This window comes from Nyctibius grandis, chromosome 5 (assembly GCF_013368605.1).
Source record: "Nyctibius grandis isolate bNycGra1 chromosome 5, bNycGra1.pri, whole genome shotgun sequence".
Taxonomy (NCBI): Eukaryota; Metazoa; Chordata; class Aves; order Nyctibiiformes; family Nyctibiidae; genus Nyctibius; species Nyctibius grandis.
In genome coordinates, this window is record NC_090662.1 from 4306617 (window position 1) to 4329386 (window position 22770).

At 40.5% G+C, this 22770-nt stretch overlaps 1 protein-coding gene across 1 annotated transcript in view; it reads right to left on the reverse strand.

Annotated features, from left to right (window-relative positions):
* Positions 1 to 22770, reverse strand: part of MKLN1 (muskelin 1) — a 103747-nt gene that overhangs the window by 74984 nt on the left and 5993 nt on the right. Inside the window, exons 2-4 of the mRNA XM_068400578.1 lie at positions 13476 to 13545; positions 5388 to 5530; positions 3882 to 3970 (exon numbers count right to left, since the gene is read on the reverse strand). Coding sequence (XP_068256679.1) covers positions 3882 to 3970; positions 5388 to 5530; positions 13476 to 13545 — 302 coding nt within the window. The remainder of the gene's footprint in view (positions 1 to 3881; positions 3971 to 5387; positions 5531 to 13475; positions 13546 to 22770) is intronic.

Consider the following 22770-nt stretch of genomic DNA (forward strand, 5'->3'; position numbering starts at 1 on the left):
CCACAATTTAACTTAGACCTGGAAGAAGACAACACTAAGTGCAGCGAGGAAGCAGCAACAGTCACACAAACAACAATAAGCATTACTTGTCACTGTGACACACAAACATTTTTATTTTCGCCCAAAGTTTGGAGCTAACAGCAGTCTAGGATCCTGGGTGCAACCCCGTTTCTTTTCTCATGTCTCCCAATGGCTGGTTTTTATTTATCCTCCCCTTCACCCACTTCAGATTTCACACCACAGCCTAGGTAGACACAAGCCTATCAGAGCCTCTGCAAGAGCAGAGAAACGTCCCACTCTAAAAATCAGTGTATACCCCATCCTGCAATACAGCTGCAGAGGCCAGACCTTACACTATCTACTCTTTGCTACGCTGCTTTCTTCTTGCCACCATCTTTGAGGCGGCAATACGCTACAATCAAAGGTGTTGAATCTGAATTATTCCTCCAGTTTTTATCATAAAGCCACCTCAGCGTGGTTTTTTTCCTGCATGTGCTATGGCAATCCATCCTGAAACATATGCAAATGTTCAGACCTGCTGAACTGTCACTCCACGGTGAGAGGTGCCCAGCAGAGGGGAGAAAAAAAATAATAATTAAAAAAACAATATCCCTTCAACAGAAGCAGAAGGTATTTGGGTCACTTAAACAGTTCTTTACCCACACAAGGATGATTTTTGGGGATATTTCTCAAACAGAAGCTATGCCTAGAAAGGACTGCAACACTGTATACTAGAAAGGACAGTAGCAGAGGCATTAAACACAGCACAATAATTTCAGATACCTCTCCCAAGCTAATTTCTGTGTCCCTCATCTATAGCTTCTTAAATGCTTTCCCTGTTCAGCCATCATGGACCATTCATCACAGGCCATCCAATGATGGAAAGAGACTACTAAGCTTTGATCTCCCCCTCTACTCCACTCTTGTGAGACCCCTCCTGCAGTGCTGCGTCCAGCTCTGGGGCCCCAGCATAAGAAGGACATGGAGTTGTTGGAGCGAGTCCAGAGGAGGCCACGAAGATGCTCAGAGGGCTGGAGCACCTCTGCTATGGAGACAGGCTGAGAGAGTTGGGGCTGTTCAGCCCGGAGAAGAGAAGGCTCCGGGGAGGCAGCAGACACACAAAGAGCATAAGTTTGTAAAAATGCAGAAAATGTCCATAAAGAAAGTACTGCTCATTTCTCTTACACCAAAGCTTAAAAATCTTGAAGCCGAGTTAGTAACTGCCGTGCTAGTAACAAAGTGGTGTGAGAATTACACCCGGCATTTCTTCAAGCTCTTTAATAGCAATCTGTCTTTACAACACCTTCTGCTTTCAAGGACACAGTACAAAGAAAAAACTCTGCTTGGAGTAACCACAAAAACAAGAGCCAGAAACAAAGCTCACAGACATTAAAAAAAATTATTCTTCGATATTTCGTCCGGATAAATATCTTCTTCCCCCTCCTAAGTTCCTTAATGAGGTGCTACGTGAAATGTAAAAATTACTTGTCAAGTAGGTCAAAAGCCTGCACAACTGGGCATTACAGTGCTAAGGAAATGAAGTTGAACTAATTAAACTAAAAGAAGTGCAAGTCTTGTCTTGACAAAAGGAGACAGTACTTATTTTCTCTGCTTTCTGTGAGTCTGAAACTTCCTCTAACATGTGAGCAATGGAAGTCGTAGGAAGGATTTTCCCCTCTCGCAGATCTACCCATGTCATGTTCCTCCTGCCCTGTCCCTCCATATACACCTCACTGTTGTGTTTATTAACAGTGGTGTATAGGTCAGTGTGCTGATCTGCAGAATTATAAAGCAAATGCCTGATGCAAGTCGCTGCCCAACTAACTAATGCGTTCCCCAAACACACCAACCTCACTGATAGCAGGAACTTCTGCAGTGTCAGGCTCTAAAAGTCCAAAAGGGCAGATTTTGTCCTCATGTTTACTGGCAGCATTACAGGGAACACAGCACGGTATTTCGAATTTTGAGTTACTTTGGCTAGCAGCTTGGAAATTTTAACAAACTGAAAACATATTCAAGCTGTGAATCTGAAAAATAACAGAATTTCGTAACGTCGTTTTGCAGTTGTTTCACAGCAAAAAACACTCTCACAACTTCATAAACAAAATGACGCTAGCCATCAACTAGAGGTTTTAATAGGTTTTGGTGAAAAGATAGTTTTCATTTCTCTCCTAGCACAGGAATTTCTTCATAGAAGATAGCGTCAAGAAACGAAAGGCTACAGATATAGCTAAAAAGGAAAACTCATCTCAAACTATAACTGGTGAGCAAGTGACAGTTAAATACGAATCTAATATTAATGTATATAACAGAATGCTTATTGCTACTTAAGAACCCAACCCAACAAAACAAGCCATGTTTTAACACTACATTACCACTACATTAACACTACATTAACACTACTCACATTATGTCAGAGAACAAATCCTAGTAGTAGAAATTAATAAGCATTTCACCTTCCTAACAAGTTTCAACTTATTGCTACACTTAAAATCAGAACGCATTTTGCTGGAATACAATTTACACATCCAGAGAAGGAGCTAGTAATCTTTCCATTCGTTCCTTTAGCTCTCCAGTAACTATTTGCTGTGTTTTAGCCACTGAAAAATAACATTTCCCAAAAATCTGACATGGAAAGCTTCAGAATATATTAAAAAAAAAAACAAAAACACCACAACAATTTAACTCTCCTGATACAGTCAACCTTTAACTCTAACTATTCCTCTGCTCCTCCTGAGGTTTCCTAAAGCCAAGTGTTACAGATGCTGCCAAAAGTAGCAGCCAAAAACAAACCCAGTGAACAACCAATTTCTCTACTTCTCTAAGAATGGGAAACACCACTGTTTATGGCACACAAATGATGACTTGATTCCCAGTCTGAAGCTTTCAATTCATCAGGCAAACATGAGAGGAGACTCAGAAAGCTGTGTATAAGACACTAGAGCAGAGGGCTCTGAGGGGGGCCCCTAAACAGCCACTATCATCCAAGTCTTGGCAAAGGAATTACCCAACACTTCAAAACACTCCTCAATTCATCTAAATTAGTCAACAGAACCTTATCTCAGTTTTCAGCAACTACCTCCCTTTCTCTATTTTCACCCTTAAACAGCTAGTTTAAAACCAGTCATTCTTTTACTATCTCAGTAGGTAGGAAGGGGAGGATAAATTTACTGAGCTACGAAAAGCTGAAAGGCTCTACATTCTTGGCTTAAATCCAACCAGTATCGCTGACGGCCACTGTAAGATGCTTGTTGTCTCTGGCTTGCATGAAGCAAGGAGGAGAGATCCTCACCTGCTCCCATCACAAGTCACAGCAACCAGCCTTTGTTAGCACCCCTTTAGCAAGCTTCACCAGAGAAACAAGACTAGACATCACAGGGTGTAATTCTTCGTTGCCCCTGGATGTCATCGTTAGCCAGAGACGAGACTTAATGATTAGAGTAGCAGGAGGAGAATAAGGAAGGCTTCTGCTGTTGCTCTATGTGTTGCGAGCGTGTTTGAGAACAAAAGACTTCAAGCTTTTTCAAACTCTAGGGTTGTCAATGCTGAAAGTTTTACCATTATTTAACTTCACGATTTTTTTAAAGCTCTACACAGCACTTTATAGCAGGACAGCAAGCAGCTTCTCCAGCAATTAGTTGACTCAACAACTGTATTTCTGAGAATTACTGTATTTCGCTTTCATTCCCCAGCATTATGAAGTTATTATTTCTTAGTAACAGGACTTCACTGTGTTCCAATCTAACCAGCCTAAAAGATCATGAAATGGAACAGCTATTGTGGATACTTTGCCTGAGTACAATGAAGTCACAAGTGCCAAGACTGGCACAAGTATAAGAAGAGATTATTTTCTACTCAGAATGCTAAAAAAATGCATTTACCTATCTTAATGAATCGACAGGGGAACATCTGTTCATCAATTTTATGCTTCAAGGTGAATGTTTCTTTGTTATAATCATTCTTTAAGCCACTGTGGGAAAAAATAAATAAGGTTACTAAATCTTACCTTGTATTTTAGGACTAGCTAATAAACGCAATCTAGGTCATGCCTGAAATGCGAAGCTTGTTTCATATTACTGTGAATCATAAGTACGCACACTGGACCAAAGCCTGGACTGCTGTCCACCATCTCATCTCCCTGGGAGGCAGCACTGGCTGGTGGTTTCAGGAGGGAACTGACATCGGATCAATGCTGCTCACCTGCGCCTGTAACCCTGCGACTTCAGCGAGCGATCTGCCTGAACCGCACTTTTCTGTTTTCAAGAGGGAGATGGACGAGCTCTGAGAACTATCACACTGCCAACGTGCTTTGGGATCCATTTATGGGCAGTACTTTATCAAAATATCAAATATTTAGTGCAATTTATCAAAAATCTTAAGTCCATTTTTACTGAAGATGCAAGTACAAGTCCCAAAATAAGGATTTTTATTAAACTTCAGTACAAGTGAAATGACATTAGAGATCAATAATTACTATGCTACTAAGACCTCTTCCCCCATAATTCTAGCAGCAATAAAGTCAAATTGCAAGACTGGTCTATCTAAAGAGGGAGAAAGGGTGGCAAGGGTTGTGGCTAGTTTCTATATGGTCTTGGGAAGTTCTCTGTTGCAGGTATCCTTCATGTTTCTCCATGGCTATTCTGCTTGACTACAGATGATGTACACCCATATGTTCCCGGGAGGTGGACTTTCCTTCTGCAGGCCTCCAAAAATAGACTGGTTCTTGCTACTCTCTCTTGAACTCAAAGATATTTAAATATCATTTCCCTTTCTGAAACAGAAGACTCCTTAAAAGGCCCTTGCAAATTTACATTAGCAACTACTCGGAAGCTCTGGGTATCTTGAATAGCCAAAAGGCTCTTTCTTTAGTCCCTATCAGTACAACTACCAAATCAAACTAAACAAAGGAAAACACAGGTTTTCCATTTGCTTATTTGATTTATTTACCCACTTGAAGAAAGGCAGAGCAGCTGACTAGTTCAGACCTTTACAGCTGCAATGAGGTTCTTGACATAGGCAGGTTATTTGGGCTTTTAAAAGCTACTTTAAGTTACCCACGCCTGGCAAATCATTTCTTTTGGGCCTCAAGCACACAGAAGAAAGGAATCGCAATCCAGCAACACTGCACCCTGCTCTCAGCTCTTCCAAGTCTCCAAGGGTTCACTCTCCACAAATCCTCTGTGGTTAGAGCAGGATAAGGAAGGCTTCCCGGAGCGAGTGTTGGGATTGCTGCTCTCTGACTTGACCATGAACACAGGGGCAGCTAATTGCAGGATCACAACCACAGCTCTGTTACACCGTTAGCCGTGTGTCTGCTTGGGAGTGAAGGGGAAGAGTATTTTGGTCCAGTCTTTATGATTACCATAGCTGACAAAATCCCATCTTACCTGGATAAGAGATCTGTCATGTTTTCCTCATTCATCCCACCGAAGACTTTAAACTTCTTTAAATTGCAGACATGCGTTTTCTCATATTTGCCAAATGTGATACTCTGGACTATGGCAGGTCTTTCAAGTTTCAGAATCAAATACTGCAGAAGAGAGAACAGTGAATTTTAATATTAAAGCCAAGGCTGCAAAACACACTAAGGGAGAAACATTACAGCCTTCAAAAATTCAGTTTACAAAGCCAGAGAATGAAAGTTAAGATGATCCCTCCCCATTATTATATTTTCTCCTTTGTTCCTGGAATGAAGCAAAGGGGTTTTAGGAATACTACTTTAAAAGCAGTTTATCCAGGAAAAAGATTTGGTTAAACTACCTGTTCCTAGCATTTCTATTCAGGGCTTACATACATTCTTTCAAGTTGGATGCAAGACTTCCTGAAATCTGGCAAATAGGATCAAACTACGGAGAGTGATGATTCAAACGCCCACTACTGCCTGAAATGAAACCTAAACTGAATACACAATTAGATAAATACAGTATGTTCCACACGCTAAGAGAACATCAAATTACTTTTCCTCTCTGGGCTGACACTATTTAACCACGGAACACAGACAAAGTTTGCTGTGTGGCTAACATAGGAACCAACTGCTTATTAACACCACCAAATAAATCCAAGCCACTTAACTGACAATAAAGGGGTTTTACACAGAAAATGATGAAAATGTTCTCCCTTATGAACATTTGCTCCCCCTTGACACAAATGTCCCCCTCACAGCGTATGAATAGTCAGATAATTTATATTCAGGCCCCAGCTACCAGCTTCATCAGCGCTGCTGGAGGAAAAGATCTGCTCCACGGGAAAAGCATATGCAGAGAAGCGCCTGCACCATCCATCAGGGACCATCGAGCACCAAGTTTATTTAACCTTCCCCTACAAAACAGGTCTTGGAGGAAGTCTGGAGACACCCTGTTTTGCAGAATACATTGAGTTTTATACCTGAAAACAATGTGTATAATTTTCTTCCCTAACTTCTCAGAAATAAGCAGTACACAGCTGAGAAACGAGACAAAGTGCAGAATCACAATTACTCATCATGCTGGATTTTGTTACAAAACCCTGTGATCAAGGCTACAGCACAAGCAGATCAGCAGGGCGTTGTAGGACACCTCCCACTGCAGGCACTGCTGCTGGTGGCCCTTCCCTCCAAGAAGCAGCACTGCCAAAGCAGATGTGACGCCGTGTTTTGAGTCTTTCACCGCCATCAAGTAGAGTATTTGCATGCATGGGGCTGCTTTCTACGGTTCCTGAGTAGAGACTAGTATCTCCCCATAAAGTGCCATGGGCATCACTCTGCTTGTGCTGAACAGCTCCAGCAGTGGGACAACCTTGCCCCAGAAGTGCATCTTTTGGGTGAGAAGCAGAACAAATTTTCCCATCCATTTAGTCCTCAGTCTTTCTGTCACGGCCCTATAGAGCAACTAATTCTCAATCTAGGAGCAGAACTGACACCGTTCTAGAGAGCATCAGGATAAACAGAGAATCACAGAATCAATCAGGTTGGAAGAGACCTCTGGGATCATCGAGTCCAACCATTGCCCTGACACCACCATGTCAACTAGACCATGGCACTGAGTGCCATGTCCAATCTTTTCTTAAACACCTCCAGAGATGGTGACTCCACCACCTCCCTGGGCAGCCCATTCCAATGGCTAATGACCCTTGCTGAGAAGAAACTCTTCCTAATGTCCAACCTGAACCTCCCCTGGCGAAGCCTGAGGCTGTGTCCTCTTGTCCTATCGCTAGTTGCCTGGGAGAAGAGGCCGACTCCCACTTCACTACAACCTCCCTTCAGGTAGTTGTAGACTGCGATAAAGTCACCTCTGACCCTCCTCTTCTCCAGGCTAAACAGCCCCACAGCTAACGTGTGATCTCAACAGCTGTTTCTCACTACAAAAAGCTTAGCTTAAAAGAAATACTTGTACATATAGCAGTTACAGATGATAATACAGACTCAATAGGTACCTAATAGAATAAGGAAGATTTACAGCCAAAGATGTTTCCAGCAACTCAAAAATTTTCAGAATGAAGAAAACAAACCAGTATCAGCACTGCTAGGGTACAACAGAAGAATGCTTTGGCATTTCTCCAGATTTTTTTTTTTTTGATGAAAAATTTCTGGTTTTGTGAAGAACACCATCCACCCAAATGTCAGAACCCACTGTTAGTTTAACTAGCAATAAGCCACGCTTTTGTCTCAAAGTACTTCCCAAACTTCAGAAAAAAAAAAGTTCTATACAGAAAACAGATTTTCTAAAGCAGAGAAAAGGAAGAGATGAGCAAAAGGATGGTCCTGTAATGAGCAAGGCAGTACGTGATACAAGGCACAGCCCGCTGCCAAAATTCCCAGGCAGAGCAGACAGGACACAACATCATCTAACTCCTCCTACACCATCATATCTTCCCTGCAGATTTCTCCCGAAGCTAAAAAAGTGATGCTAGCACTACCAGCATCAGCAACTGCAATTCTTCATCTTGCTGTAATCACAAACCTAATGCTTGGGTCACGAAGACACACTTTCTCAAGTACCACACCAGATTTGCAAAAGCTTGGCACCAACGTCATCCTGCATTATTCAATTCTTACCCTAAATTAAGGGAGAGAAAACCAAGACTGCAGATAAATCCTTTAGCTTGGCATACACGCCTAGAAGGGAGCAAGGCACGGCAGTTACTCTACGTGGCTAGCAGGGATTTCTTAAACCTACGGACAGTGAACGAACTCTGCAGCCCTCCTCACTGCTTCCACATCTCCCATCACCTGCTGAGTCAGGCGGACGTTACAGAAAATATAAGCACAAAAGCTAAAGGCAACGTTTTTGTGAATTTATCTGCTGACTGATATGAAAACAAAAGACAGGTTTGCTTTAAAGCCTGTGGCCCAACACCTGTACCTATGTATGCATTTTTATATTTTATATATATGTATCTGTATTTAAAAAAAAGACATACATAGATGTACTTTTTTTATGTATATACAAACATACATGATGCTGCTGCCACTGTGGGTACTGGCTACAAATCTCTGATGTCAAAATATTGCCTCAAGAGCTGCAAACAGCTGGCTGCATGAGTATTTTTGGACTGCTACCAGGATTTTAGATGTGACAGACTATTCTCTATAGCTTTGAAAGATGTGATAAAAGCGTACATAAGATCAAGTGATTTATGATTTATGATCAAGTGACAAGAGGGCACAGCCTCAAGCTTCGCATGGGGAGGTTCAGGTTGGACATCAGGAAGAATTTCTTTACAGAAAGGGTTATTAGACATTGGAATGGGCTGCCCAGGGAGGTGGTGGAGTCACCATCTCTGGATGTGTTTAAGAAAAGACTGGACATGGCACTTAGTGCCATGGTCTAGTTGACAGGGTGGTGTCAGGGCAGCGGTTGGACTCGATGATCCCTGAGGTCTCTTCCAACCTGGTTGATTCTGTGATTCTGTATATTAAAGCTGGAGAGAACAAGTCTATGAGATTTCAGACAAATACATATACCAAGACATCTCACACTTTTCTGTCCTATTGCTATAAGCAACATTAGTATGTTTAATGTCCAAGTATTCACAAAGTATTCCAAAAACCTAAATTATAAACTGAAGTGTTTGTTCATTAGAGGCATGACACAGACACTAATTGGAGCAACTGTGCAAAAACCTCAGCCTAATTGTTAAGCCTCAAATTACAACACTTACAAAAAAGATGCTACAAAACATCAGAAGATTAAAACTTCTAGTTTATGACTAAACACATTTGTAAGTGAAGATGCACAAAGAGCAGAGTAGAGTAAGTCATGTATGGCGCCTCAGCACCTTCAGCTTGTTACTGTACACCCAAAAAAGCAAATCCAGCCCTGTCACACTGGGAGCTGCAGCAAAAATTCCAAACGTTTTTGAAGCTCTGGTCTGTGCTACTATTTGATGACAACCATATGCATGCTTCTGCATCACATAACTGAGTGTAAATTTTATTAATGTACTTTAAATTAGTTCCTGATACGATCTACACAGCAGGATGGAAATCATGAGAGGAAAACTGGTCTTCTCAGATACAAACTGAAACCAATTGTTTGCACAGTGCCACTAACTTTATACATATGCTCTTTAACTGTTCAGAATTTACATCTTCACATCAAATACGCTGGACCAGATTCCAAATGCACTACGCAAACTGCCTGTGCAATTAGAGTCACATGTTATTTTATTGATTTCTTTCTCTTTAACCATTTCTGCTCAAGCATTTTTTTATTAGAGAGTAGTGAAACTTGTACTGCGTGTGGAAATAAACACACAAAATAACCAAGATACTCGACAGGGACGGCCCTCGTCTGCCCACCCGTTGCTTTTGCAGTTAAGCTTGTGGCTAAATAAAAATCTATCCTTTTGTTCTACACATTAATCAAGCCACTCAGGGGAATTAAATGTTCTTCTGCGCACAGTCTGCCAAGTCATACCATCACTGGAGCCATCAGGATGAGCATTTATGAGAGGGCCATGGTCTCCAGCATTACCAGCCTTATTGCTCCACACTCCCATGTAAGCCTAGAACTAGTTCAAAAATAGACCCATCAGCCGCCTTCTGCCTGGACAGGTTACTAGATAACAGGTTTGTTATTGAATATATAATTTCTGGGTCATTCTATTTCAAGACTCAAGAAAGACAGATATTTAGTTTAATAAACAGAAAAACAGCTGTCATATGTATTTCCTTTCACTGGCACTCATTCATAACCAACTGGTGGCTTCCACGGCCACGAGAATTGTTTAACTCTACCATACCCATAAAGCTAGGAAACCCTTTACTAAACATAATCACATGGCAGCATTTCAAGTGTCTAGACTTCCACTTTCATTTTCTTTCTCTTTTCAAAAAGGCTTAATACAGACTCCAGCACATTTCCTGCAAAGCATGGATCTTCGCTGAGCTACCGAACACGTTCTCAGATTTTTAGCTGTGTTCTTCTGATTCATGCTCATCGTAGCAAGAGGAACGCTCTGAAAAAAAGGATGCCTGGAGAGGTTTTGTTTCACTCAGTAAGGGAAAGGAATAAATCAACGTTTAGGGACTCGCTCATATTTTTACCTCTAAGCCAGCACAGCACCACCACCTCAGCAGGGAATTACTAAACCCTTACATTAAGGTGAGACACTCTGATAAGACAAACACTAGCGATTAGGGCTGCAGCTTATTAAAATATCTCATGGCACGTTCCAGCGAGCATGACTGACATTAGTCCTTGCGTTGTGTCTTAGCCCTAGTTTCAGCTGGAGAAGTCTGAAACAAGGAAAGCTTTATTTTACAGAGTTTCAGTTCCTTCCTGTCCCGGACTATTACAGCCGCCCACACATTTGAACAAGTGCGTCACAGCAAAAGTGACCAATTCTTCAATGAAGTGATGCCAACACACAGGCCATAAAATGCTTTGCAACTTCATTTTCCATAGGATACATGATGTTTATTCTGAGGATTAAAAGTCATGTGTATATATCACCATTTTTTGGAATATGAAATACCCGGCTTCTCACATAAAACAACTGATTTCCCCCCAACTTCTCTCCTCACCACACTTATAATTCAGTCACCCACTATTTCAAGTTAAGTTTTCCAAGCTAAGAATCCACCTTAAGAACTTCAGCAACCTGCAAGAATAAGGAAGCAAAAAACCTCTGTAAAAGTTTTACCTGCATTAAAATATGTCACTCTTCCAATGTGCAAGGTGCAAGAACCAGCTATTTTAAGTAAAACGTAACCAACTCTGAAGTCCTTTTTTCAAGTATGAGACAACACAATTTGGAACTGTTTCTGCATACACAGAAATAATAAAAGCTGCATTCTTTCCTCACAGGCAGCTTCTGCAAATTTTAATTCCATGTTATCTCTTTCCAGTTAATTTTTCAACAGAGAAGTTACACTGTAAAAAATGCTTTACATGAATAATTAAACACTCAGGTCAGAAGCATGAGAATTAGCTAAAGTACATATTAGAGACACTGGAAATACATCATCCCTCCCACTCAGCGCTCTGGACTGGGCTTGCTGAATACATGAGCAACTACTCAGCATATATGATAATGTTAATTCATCTCTCCCCTATCAAAAAGTTGGGTTTAAATGACATGCTTAGCACATGGGGCAGTGCCCAGTTCTCCAGGGTTGGATTCAGTAGTTCTGCTACAGCATCTTCATTCAGTCCATGATCAATACACATAAAATTGCTGGAAGACAACTCTTCAACAAGCTCATGTGGTTTGTACAGAAGTCTACCACTCTAATCACTCCCTGCTTAATCTACATGCCTGAACAGAACTTGTATCACGGCTTGTCAGCTTTAAGCACAGGTTGGGAATATTCTACAGCATCCAGTTACAAGAGATGTATTTCATATAATCATAGAATTGTTAAGGTTGGAAAAGACCTAAAAGATCATCAAGTCCAACCATCGACCCAATGCCACCATGCCCGCTAAACCATGTCCTGAAGCGCCACATCTAGACGTTTTTTGAACACCCCCAGGGATGGTGACTTCACCACCTCCCTGGGCAGCCTGTTCCAATGCCTAATGACTTTCAGTGAACAAATTCTTCCTAAGATCCATCCTGAACCTCCCCTGGTGTAACTTGAGGCCGTTTCCACTCCAGAGTCAGGTTTTTAAAAGCACAAAATATTCAGGATGTCTCAGAAAATGAAAGAGCAACTTTTAGCAACAACTACGAGCACCTCAGGTGAAAAACCCAGAAGCTACACCACAAGCCAACCTTGTCTTGTGAACAAGAAAGCCCTAAGAAAACCACATGTTTTCTGCATGAAAGGAAGGAAAGGATGGCACAGACCGGGATACAATACAGGCTCAATACCCATTACCCTGCAATCAATAGTTCCTAGATAGACTAAAACTGCTTCAGGCTATGGATTAAACTCCCATGCTGTTTATCTATATATATACACACACACACATATGTAAAAAAATCAAATTAAAAGAGCAGCAGATGCACAGAAGCATCAAGAGGATGAAAATTATTAGTCTTTACAAGCAGGTTTATGAAACATGTTAATGGAATAAATTGGATAGTTTTCCCTCTCCTAAAAAAAAACCACTTTTACAGACACAACAGTATAGAACACACTATCATGAAAATCAAGATTAAAGTTTTTCAGCTGGATGAAATGACCTGCTGCTATAGGGAGCTGCCAGTCTACACTATAGATTTTTATACACACCTTCAAAGCAAAGTAGCAAGATTTACCTAGACATAAATTCTGTGAGACTTAACTCATGAGAAATACTTGGATTAAATAAGTAGATAAACAGAGGAACTTTGCACAAGAGAGATACTGCACAACACACTCTGCTGTGCATCAGTGTTTTAAACAACAGAATTTAAAACAATCAGAATAAGAGATACAGAAGCTGATCAAACAGTACCAGAGTAATAAGGTATAGATTTAGTATAAAGAAAAGAATAACACATTTATTGAAGAAAAAAAAAATAAGTAAAAGGGTAAGCATATTTTTTCTGGATAATCTAATTAATAGTGAAAATCAAATTAGATGCTAAAATCAATAATCTTATTTTAATAAGGTGCTTAACCAGCAGAAGAGGTGACATTCATGTCTCTTTAAACAGCGTCTACATTTCTAAATGCGCTATTAGAAGAAACAAATACAAGCTCCTCAGATCTAGGATTCGAGGCCAGCAATCTACAAGAGTTTCCAGTAGTGCTGACAAAGGGGGACCTGCACGCCTCATTAGCAGCTTAATCTAACCATAAGGTTAAATTATTTCCAGTACAACCGCAATTGTCAAGGATGAAATGCAAAACTTCCCCTGCAAAAAAGCATTTCTTGAAAGTACAGAAATAAATTGCTGGAAATGTAAACACCTAATGTACCAATGACCTGCATTTCACTGAGAGAAAGTAGCCTATAAAGGCTCTCAATATAAATAATAGCAGCTTACATTTAAAATAAAAACTACAGTAAATATTAAGTTATACAACACAGCTATACAGTTGCAGAGGTTCAGATGCTTACCTGGGGAGGGTAATTGCTTTCTGAAGACCATCTTGAGGACTGATCATTGGGCTTATCCACCAAGATATTCCTAAAAAATGAGAAGCCAGAAGTAATTTAAGTAACGGTCATGTTGTATTTTACACCTCCAGTAAGATCTGTTGTACATACAGACCAGTAACATTCCCATGCAACTACCTAAATCGCCAGGCAGAGACTAAGGTTCTCCTTTTATTAAATATTTTCTACATCGCTACTTTACAGGACCCATGAAAATACGCCTCCAAGCCTTGTGGTTGTGAAATGGAGCTCCAAGTTGCGAAATAAAAAAATCCAAATTGTGAAATAAATGTAAAACAGATGAATTTACATAGGCAATGAAGTGGAAAAAATGGTCTTATTCACCTCAATGGGGTAAGAACTTTTCAATAAGGTTAAAATGATGAGCAGTAAAACAGTTAGCAAGCCAAAACCTGTCCTTTACTAGACAGGCAATACTGGAACAGAGAGAGCAAGCTGCTAACTTACTTAACCTTTCTTAGAGCACAGAAGATGACCATCTAACTCATGCCAAATTTTAACAAGTATTTTTCATGTGAGCTACAAGCCTAGAACAACACACAAGAAAGCAGAAGTTCAACTCTTCAACCAGCTAAACTGCCTCTGAGTTGCTGTCTTACAGTTTGGAATAGCAGAGTATTCAGGTAATTAACATGAATTCAGAATAGTTGAAACAGATTCATCATGATAATCATATGAAGGATGTGCCTTCCCCTCTCCTACAACCATGTGGTAAAGCTCACTTCCCAGATTAAATTAAAAACTTAAAAAAAAAAAAATCCCTAAAATATATAACTACTGGTGAGGTAACGATGCACCACGTGATGGACAGAGCTTACGAGCTCTACCACGCCCAACTAACGAACTCACCAGCTCGTAAAACTTATGTAAAAAGAAGGAAGCGGTCATCAAAAGGCTTATGCCATCTCCATCTGCTGTGTAGGAGGAAAAGAACACAAGCATCTGGATTACTACAAAGGACTGGAGGAAAAAGCGCTCAGAGAAAAGCTCAGAGGGAAAGAGGTTAAGGCAGAGGTTGAGCATTAACAGGCAGAGAAATTAGCTCGCTCTTTCCACATTGGGCAGACCAAAATCACCACACTAGCAACAGTATCCAAGCAGTCCTGCACCCTGACAAGGGAGACGGAAAGGAGCTAAACCAGGGTGGCCGCTTAAAATATGTACATTTTAGAGAGCTGCACTAGTGGCTGTCCATCCATGGGCTTCACAAGAGACGTGATTTTTACACAGCATAGGAGCAAAACTCGGGTTCGCTCTCCCTTTAGCTAGTTTCCATCACAGCATGGCATTTATTAACACAGCAACGCCAGTGCTGGCCCAGGTCTGCAGCTGGTTTATTCACGCATCCCCAGTTGGGAAAACACGTTTGAACAGCATACGGACACGCACTGCCCTCTTGCTCCAACCCCATCGAAACAGGAAAGGTCAAGCCACTGGTCTGCACAATTAAACGTCCAACTAAGTAAATCTAGTTTGCAGCACAAAGAGGCTCGACCCCAAGAGCAAACCCAGTTCTCGTCTTTCTCATTTACAACAGGGACAAAATGAACCAAGCAAACCAAAGGGGAGAATGTGGGAACTGATAAGACACAGATTTCTAATAAAAGTCGCCAGTCTCAAAGCTAAGTCACCACTAGAAACTAAAACACACTTGTTTGGAGAAGAATCATACCTGCAGTTTCCTATACCATGCCATAGGCAAGGCAAAAGGGTATTTAGGAATTTCTTAATACCTTTTAATATCTGGAGAGAGAAAAAAATGCTAAACTTGAAGGAGATACATATATCAAATACTTCATGGACACTAAGGCAGATAAAAGCAGATAACACTGTATGGCTTTTCTCTTTAATGGAACTTTATCCTAACATGCAAGAAGACAACTTACCCTACAGAATAAATGTTATTTACGATGCTACTAAATTTGTTTAAACATGAGACGATAAGCTCTTCATATGTTGAGCAACATTTGCAGGAATTGGCCCCGTTACGTGGTCAGATAATGACCTGCTGGGAAGAGGCATTTTATAACCGGGACAGATCCCAAAGATCGTATTTCTAGAAGTAGATTTGTTTGCTTCTCCAGGTCAAAGATCAGTTTGCCACAACCAAAGAGGGCCTCAATCAGTACAGCTAGACAAGGTGAAAATCCTTCTGCAGAGATAGAGAAAAGGGACAGGCAGCTCACACAAAATTAAGGCTAAAAAGAAATTTAAAAGATAAAGATGGCAGTGTCAATGGAGTTATAAATATGTTTAAAAATACAGGGGTTATTAATTTATTAAGCTTAAACACTGAAGACAGAAGTCCGTATGTACAAAGTCAATTTACTGTAATGGTTTAGGAAAATTTATGGGCTTGGAGGAATTCAAGCATTCCAGCAGTCATGAGACAGTAAGAAACAAACAAATGCAAATCCTAATGACAGTCGCCTTTTTCCGTGCAAAGCCCTTTTTCTGGACATCACAGACCTCTTACACAGCACCTGGAGGCAGGTTTTTCAGATATGACACCTAGATTAAAATCTGAGAAACTTTAGAAGTGAAAATTCCATTAACTCAATGACTTTCCATGTAATTTTCACAAAACATTAAGAAAAGGTATTTGTAAGCCCTTGAGCTACCGCAAGTACCAAATAGTTTGACGCAAGCTTTCCCTGCGAAAAAAAGCAACCCATTAAATGTGGTTTGAGATAACTCATAATCACGAACTGTAGATACAAGATCTAGTCTAGCATAAATCTACAACACTGCCAAGAGGGACCGTTCCACCCACTAGCGCCTGATCCTCCCTCTCCCTACACCAGCAGCTATAATAAAGATTAGCACAACTAACTCCTTTAGTCAGCTCAGTTCTCCAGTTCAGCTTACTACTGAGGAGAAAAAAAAAAAAAAAAAAAAGATGAGCTGCTGGATCCAGACAAGGTGTTCATACTGGAGTGAACTCCCAATACCACCCTCCCACTGACAAATAACTACTGAAAAAAAAAAATTAGATGTTGTGGTACCTTGGCTACTTTGTGGGCAATCCTACCCCGCACAAGCTAAGGAGAAGGAGCTACTTTATTGCACCACAAACAGTAACGTGTCCAGAGGTGGTATGGTGTGCCTTAAATTCATAACCTAGCTTCCTTCACGGCTGTTAGCATCTAAGCCTTTATTGCAAGCGTTCCTATCGCTAAATAGGATAATAATAATAATTATTATTATAATTATAACTCTGGAACAAGTCCAGAGGAGGCCAAGAAGATGTTCAGAGGGCTGGAGCACCTCTCCTAGGAAGAGAGGCTGAGAGAGTTGAGGCTGTTCAGCCTGGAGAAGAGAAGGCTGCGGGGAGACCTTCTAGCAGCCTTCCACTACCTGAAGGGGCTACAGGAAAGCTGGAGAGGGACTTTTTACAAGGGCATGGAGTGATAGGATGAGGGGGAATGGTTTTAAACTGAAAGAGGGGAGATTTAGATTAGATATTAGGAAGAAATTCTTTGCTGTGAGGGTGGTGAGACACTGGCCCAGGTTGACCAGAGAAGCTGTGGCTGCCCCCTCCCTGGCAGTGTTCAAGGCCAGGTTGGATGGGGCTTGGAGCAACCTGGTCTAGTGGAAAGTGTCCCTGCCCATGGCAGGGGGGTTGGAACTAGATGATCTTTAAGGTCCCTTCCAACCCAAACTATTCTATGATTCCATGAAATAAGAGAATGGATCATTCTGGATGCTTGCGTAGAAAGCCCTCTTGGCAGGACACAGTGGAAGTTTCTTTTTATTACGCATGTAGACGTTGGTCTTGCAACTGCTGGAAGTAGATAATTTTTCCTTTTATCAACCCAGAAACCGTCATATCCGTTGTACCAACTGCTGGCTGATCTCTGCTGGAATTAGGGATGTCCCCACACTTGGTTTTACCAGAGGACTTCTCTGTGCAAAAAAGCGCTGTGGTTTCAGGCATTACAATCACTAAGGGAGAGTATTACTTTGCTTCGGGAGGGAAGAAGGAAGAAACAAGATGACTTTGCAGAATATACTGCAAATTAGGTTTAAGGCTGCTATAATTTGCATCTAACCTAAATATTTTCATAAAGCTGCTATTAAAGAAAACCATGACTTCAGGAACGAATCCTTATGAACAAACAAATCCAAAACACTAGCTTTGCTTGGCACATTCAACCTGCTCTTCAGAGAGCAGCTGTGCAGAAAAGGGCACACGCGTCTCCAAGAGGAGCTGGAACTCAGACGCTGCTCTTCTAGAAATCCGACGCGGTACCACGCCGTTACACTGCAAAAAGCATTTGGAGTGCTACGAAAACACAGTCTGACTGAAAATGGACAAAGCCTGCTCTGCGGGGTTGTCCATGTGACCATTTTTTCCATTTTTTTCCTACAACAATCCCAAAACAGACTAGCAAGAATACAGCCACTAGAATACATGGACTAAAATTTCCACAAAGTCCACTTCACAGACATGGTGGGCCAACTATTCCAAACACGTGGAACCATCACACCACCCAGTGCAAAGCATCAACGGAGATAATCTTGCGCAGCCTAGACACTGGAATGTACACACAGCCTTAACCAAGAAAAACAGGGGGGAAAAAAAAACCACACCACTAAAAAACCCTATTCCATGGATCTGGAAAGAACTAGAGAAGTTTTTCTCCTGCAGCTCCCAGAAACTCACTGCAATAATGTTGATTTCAAACCACCTGGCTGCAATACTTGACAAGCTGTACGTACCTATGGCTCTCCTTTAAAGCAGTTCAAAAAAAAGTTTTTTAGATTTTGTTATAAAGTTTTTCTCCTTTTTATTGGAAGAGTTCTCTGCTTAAAATGGCATAAGGACATGAAAATTTCTTGGTTGAAACCCAGTAAAACAATCACAATTATTATGCAGTATGCAGATACGTTCAGGAAACAAGGTTTGGGGGTTTGGGTGTTGTTTTTTGGTTTTGCGTTTTTTAAAACACAGGACTTCTTAATCCTGCTGCTAAGAAGCACAGGAGGACCTCCTGCATAGTAAAGTTTGAGTTAAACACATACACAAGTGTGCAATTTTAAATACTATACTGTCGTGAGATTTGCCAATTTACTGCTCAAATTTAATCCCATCTCCTCAGCAGCAGTTTCACACAGACATCCAGTATATTATAAATTTAATTCTATCAAAAGTAAAATAGCTAAGCAAGTACAGCATACAAAAACTGATTAGTTTAGAAATTACCTTACAGAAATACACTTACCAGATCACAGCTGACTATACTGGAAAACAAAACACGTTATCACTTAGCTCTGGCCTAGAAATAGTTCCATTAAAACCAGTTTCTCAATTATTTCTTTCAATGAACAGTTTATTTTTTTTAAGCTGCCTCTCATCATTGCCAGCCCAATGATACACAAAGGCCTTTACTAAAAAACAAACGGCTTCTCAAACAAAAAGCAGCACTGTTGCAGACATTTCCAGTAATGCAAGTTAGAAAGTCCTTTTTTTTTTTTTTCACTCCCTCCATCCAGTTAAGACTTATTTAAACAAGATTATTTTTGATTCATCAGTTCTTCCTCCTGACACGCCAGGAATTAAATGTTACCAATAGTGACTAAAACTGCAGCAGCACAGTGAATTCCCAGCAAGTTATCAGAGCCTGGTAAATAACCCCTATTCCAGCAACACTCAACAACCCTAAATCACAGATTAAACTTTTGACTGTATCACAGCACTGAGCAACCCGAATCTTTAGCGGCGAGAGCTCCCAGCTCCAGGTTGGTAACATCAGTATTGGCACAGCAGAAAAACAAATTGAAGAAAAAATAAAATAAAGTCAGGCTTATTCGTGTATGTTGGTAACCACAGTAACTTCACACATCGCAGATGATCACCAGCCTAACTGTCCCGATGTTGAGGGATTATGGTTTAGATGCAATTTAACTGGTAAGTGATGCTGAACCTTTAAGCTTAAAAATTATCAAGGTTTGTTCTCTCCCTGCACTAGCTTCGGTTTTAAATTGAAGAATTGTCAGATCACTGAAACAACAGACCTTTTCCATGTACTTAAAGGCTATCTGCTTTTTGAAACAAAAATAACTTAAAATGCTGATGAAATCAGCAATTATAAAGACTGCTTCACCTAATCACCTTGGCGAACTGATATGAGTGAATATAAGACTATCTAGAACCATTTCTTTTGCCCATTTCTTTTCATACTCTCTGTTCATTTGTACATGTCTAAGCCACAATGATATTTGAAATCCAGCCTTTTAAGTGATCCACTAAGTACTAACATGCATGCAACCTAGCCTAGGTGAGGGTCCTGGAGGTTCAGGGGAGGTTCACGTTGGACATTAGGAAGAACTTCTTCTCAGAAAGGGTTATTAGACATTGGAATGGGCTGCCCAGGGAGGTGGTGGAGTCACCATCTCTGGAGGGGTTTAAGAAAAGACTGGACATGGCACTTAGTCCATGGTCTAGTTGACAGGGTGGTGTCAGGTCAATGGTTGGACTCGATGATCCCAGAGGTCTCTTCCAACCTGATTGATTCTGTGATTCTGTGATTCCCCGAGTCAAAATAAATCCCAGGCTTGATAAAGAGACCAAGAATAGCATGAATTCTACCCTTCAATATCTAAGGAAAAAGACAAAGATACTAGATTCTTCAGCTCACTGGATTTGTGATAAATAAATAAATAAATATTATTTAATAAATAAATAAATAGATAATAAATAAAATATTGTAGTAATATTTTTCAGAGTATTAGACATCACCAGCCACAGCCACTTTATAACAAAGTTCAGTTTTCATGTTAAAAAAATCTCACATTTTGCTGAGAAAATAGTTCAGACAGTGTGTGAAGACAGGGATTTCTACTGCCAGCAATCACCAGAAAAGCCACTGAACTTAAAAGACTTCCCAAATCTTCCACAATACTGGTCGAGTGGCACACTTCAGTACTGCATTGCTCTCACTTCTCATTTCCAAAAGCATTTTCTTGGAAAGCAACAGACCCTTTAAAAGAAGACGTGAGGAAAGCAATGTCTAGCACACATCTAAGTAAATCCCCTCTGCTGTATTTTGGAAGCATCACGAACTTGATGGAGTATTTTTGTTTGACTAACGCACATATGGAAAAATTTTAGGAAGCCAAGGAAGTAGATTTAGGTCTTCCATGATTTCACAGCATTGCAACAATGCTCTTACATGCCACAATATTAGTAATATTTCCACTCAATAGAGGAATCCACAAAACCAGACTAAATTACATGCAAAGATATAAATTCCTATATACACATCTTTAATATTCATCAGCTCTGTAACTTCACACTTGGTAAAAAGTTCACCCAAAAAAACTGAAGCCTGTAAAAGAATTTAAAGCAGACTACGTTCAACTAAGACTGAAGCCCCTTCATGCCCAAACTAACTTTTTCACCAAAAAATTACACAGAAAATGCCTCCTGGTTCCAGGTGGGACCACCTTCACTGTATTAGCTTTCCTTACAAAATCCAGGTTCTCTCACTAACAACGCAAGGTAACTCCACTCAGGGAAGCCAGAAGACAAAAAAACTGACCTGGGAAAATAAAGAAATATCAGCCTGTCATTAAATACTGGTTATTTGGGGAACTGCGTTACAAGTCAGCAACATTTGCCCCCGGAGCTACATCAGGGAATAACTCATTAGTTTGGAGCAATATAAATAATTCCTGCAACAGAGTACACCAGTTCCCGAGTCAACGTTACCCTCACATTTGATGGTTTCCAAACCCTGTACCAGAAAGCAGGGTTTTTTTAGGAGACAAAATGTGAAAGTTAGCACTAGCACACCGTCATGAAGGAGCAGGGTGGGAACTCATTCAGCAATTCCTTACTTACATGTCCATTTTCTGAATCCATTTTTTTTTCTTCCATTTTAACACTCTGTGTTAAGAGCACCTCTTTACTAATACAGCTTTCAAATGTAGAATAGGCTAGGAAATTAGTATTTAGTTAACGTAAGAGCCAAATGCTGCTTAAAGTATGTACCTAGAGAAAAGCATTCAAGAAAAATACAGGTAATGTCCTAAGCAGAGTTTCAGTGGTTTTCAGACACCTTCCCAGAGCTTGAGAGTGACATTACGAATCCAGCAGTCAGTCTGGGGAGAAAGGGCGGAGAGGACTGAGGAAAACCACCAAACTCAAAATGACCAATGCACAATTTTTCTCCATCACCACATGTTCCAGGGACCGCAAAACACACCAGCGGAGGAGGAGGAGCAAGCGCTATTAACCACTTTGCTTTTGCAGTTGAAATTCAGACATGCAGGCTGCTATCCTCAAATATATGGTTGTGCTCCTTGATTTAAATTGATCCAGGAAATAATTACTCAAAGAGTATGCATACTGAGTTTCAAGTCATGACTAATACATCAACTACCTAAGGTAACAAACCACTCTACATCTGCACTCCCTCCTCCCTTTCCAGTAACTAGTATGTTATTGAAATTAGTCCCAGTTGAACTTAAGAGTCCACTGTAAGTTCCTATAAAATTCAACAGGCCGTAGTCAGAAGAGCAAAACTACATTTGCTTTTAGAAGTTTATATTAACATGCAATTAAAGTAAGTCAAGCACTGGCTTGCTTTGGAAGGTTGGAACATGTTGATATCCAGATAACTGACTGAATCAATGCCGTACACACCACTTAACAGAAAAATCATGATCACATCATAAAATCAATGGTGGCGATAAACCTAACGGTGTATTCTGACAGCGATCTGCTAAAAAGATGAACGTGCAGAATAAGAAACTATATTCTTTGCCATGAAGAAAATCAAACGGACTGTACGTGCTGTCTGAGCAATAACAAGTTATCCCAAGGAAAATGTGCTCTGTTTGAAATAGTGTTTTAGTCTTTAAGCAAGTAATTAGCAATCAGGAGCTACAAAACCTTTAATAAGCTTGCAGGATATAAAGCCACATACAGAACAAATGATCCATAATCTGATGATGTTAACACCTCCTATGAAAATTGTACATTCTTAATGTTCCCCCAAAATGCCATCCCAGAAAAGGTTGAACATCAGGTTCTGCCAGGTGAGTCACACCAGGGAACGAGAGCAATTAGCATTTCACCTTCATCCTTCTGCCAGTGAATGCAACTCTGTCTAATCTCTTAAATAATGGCTATATTTTAACTGGAACTTAAAGAAATTTCTCCTTGTACTACAGCACTTGTGCTTTTGCCTGGGAAGCAAGAGCTATCAGACTTCTGATGCCAATGTAA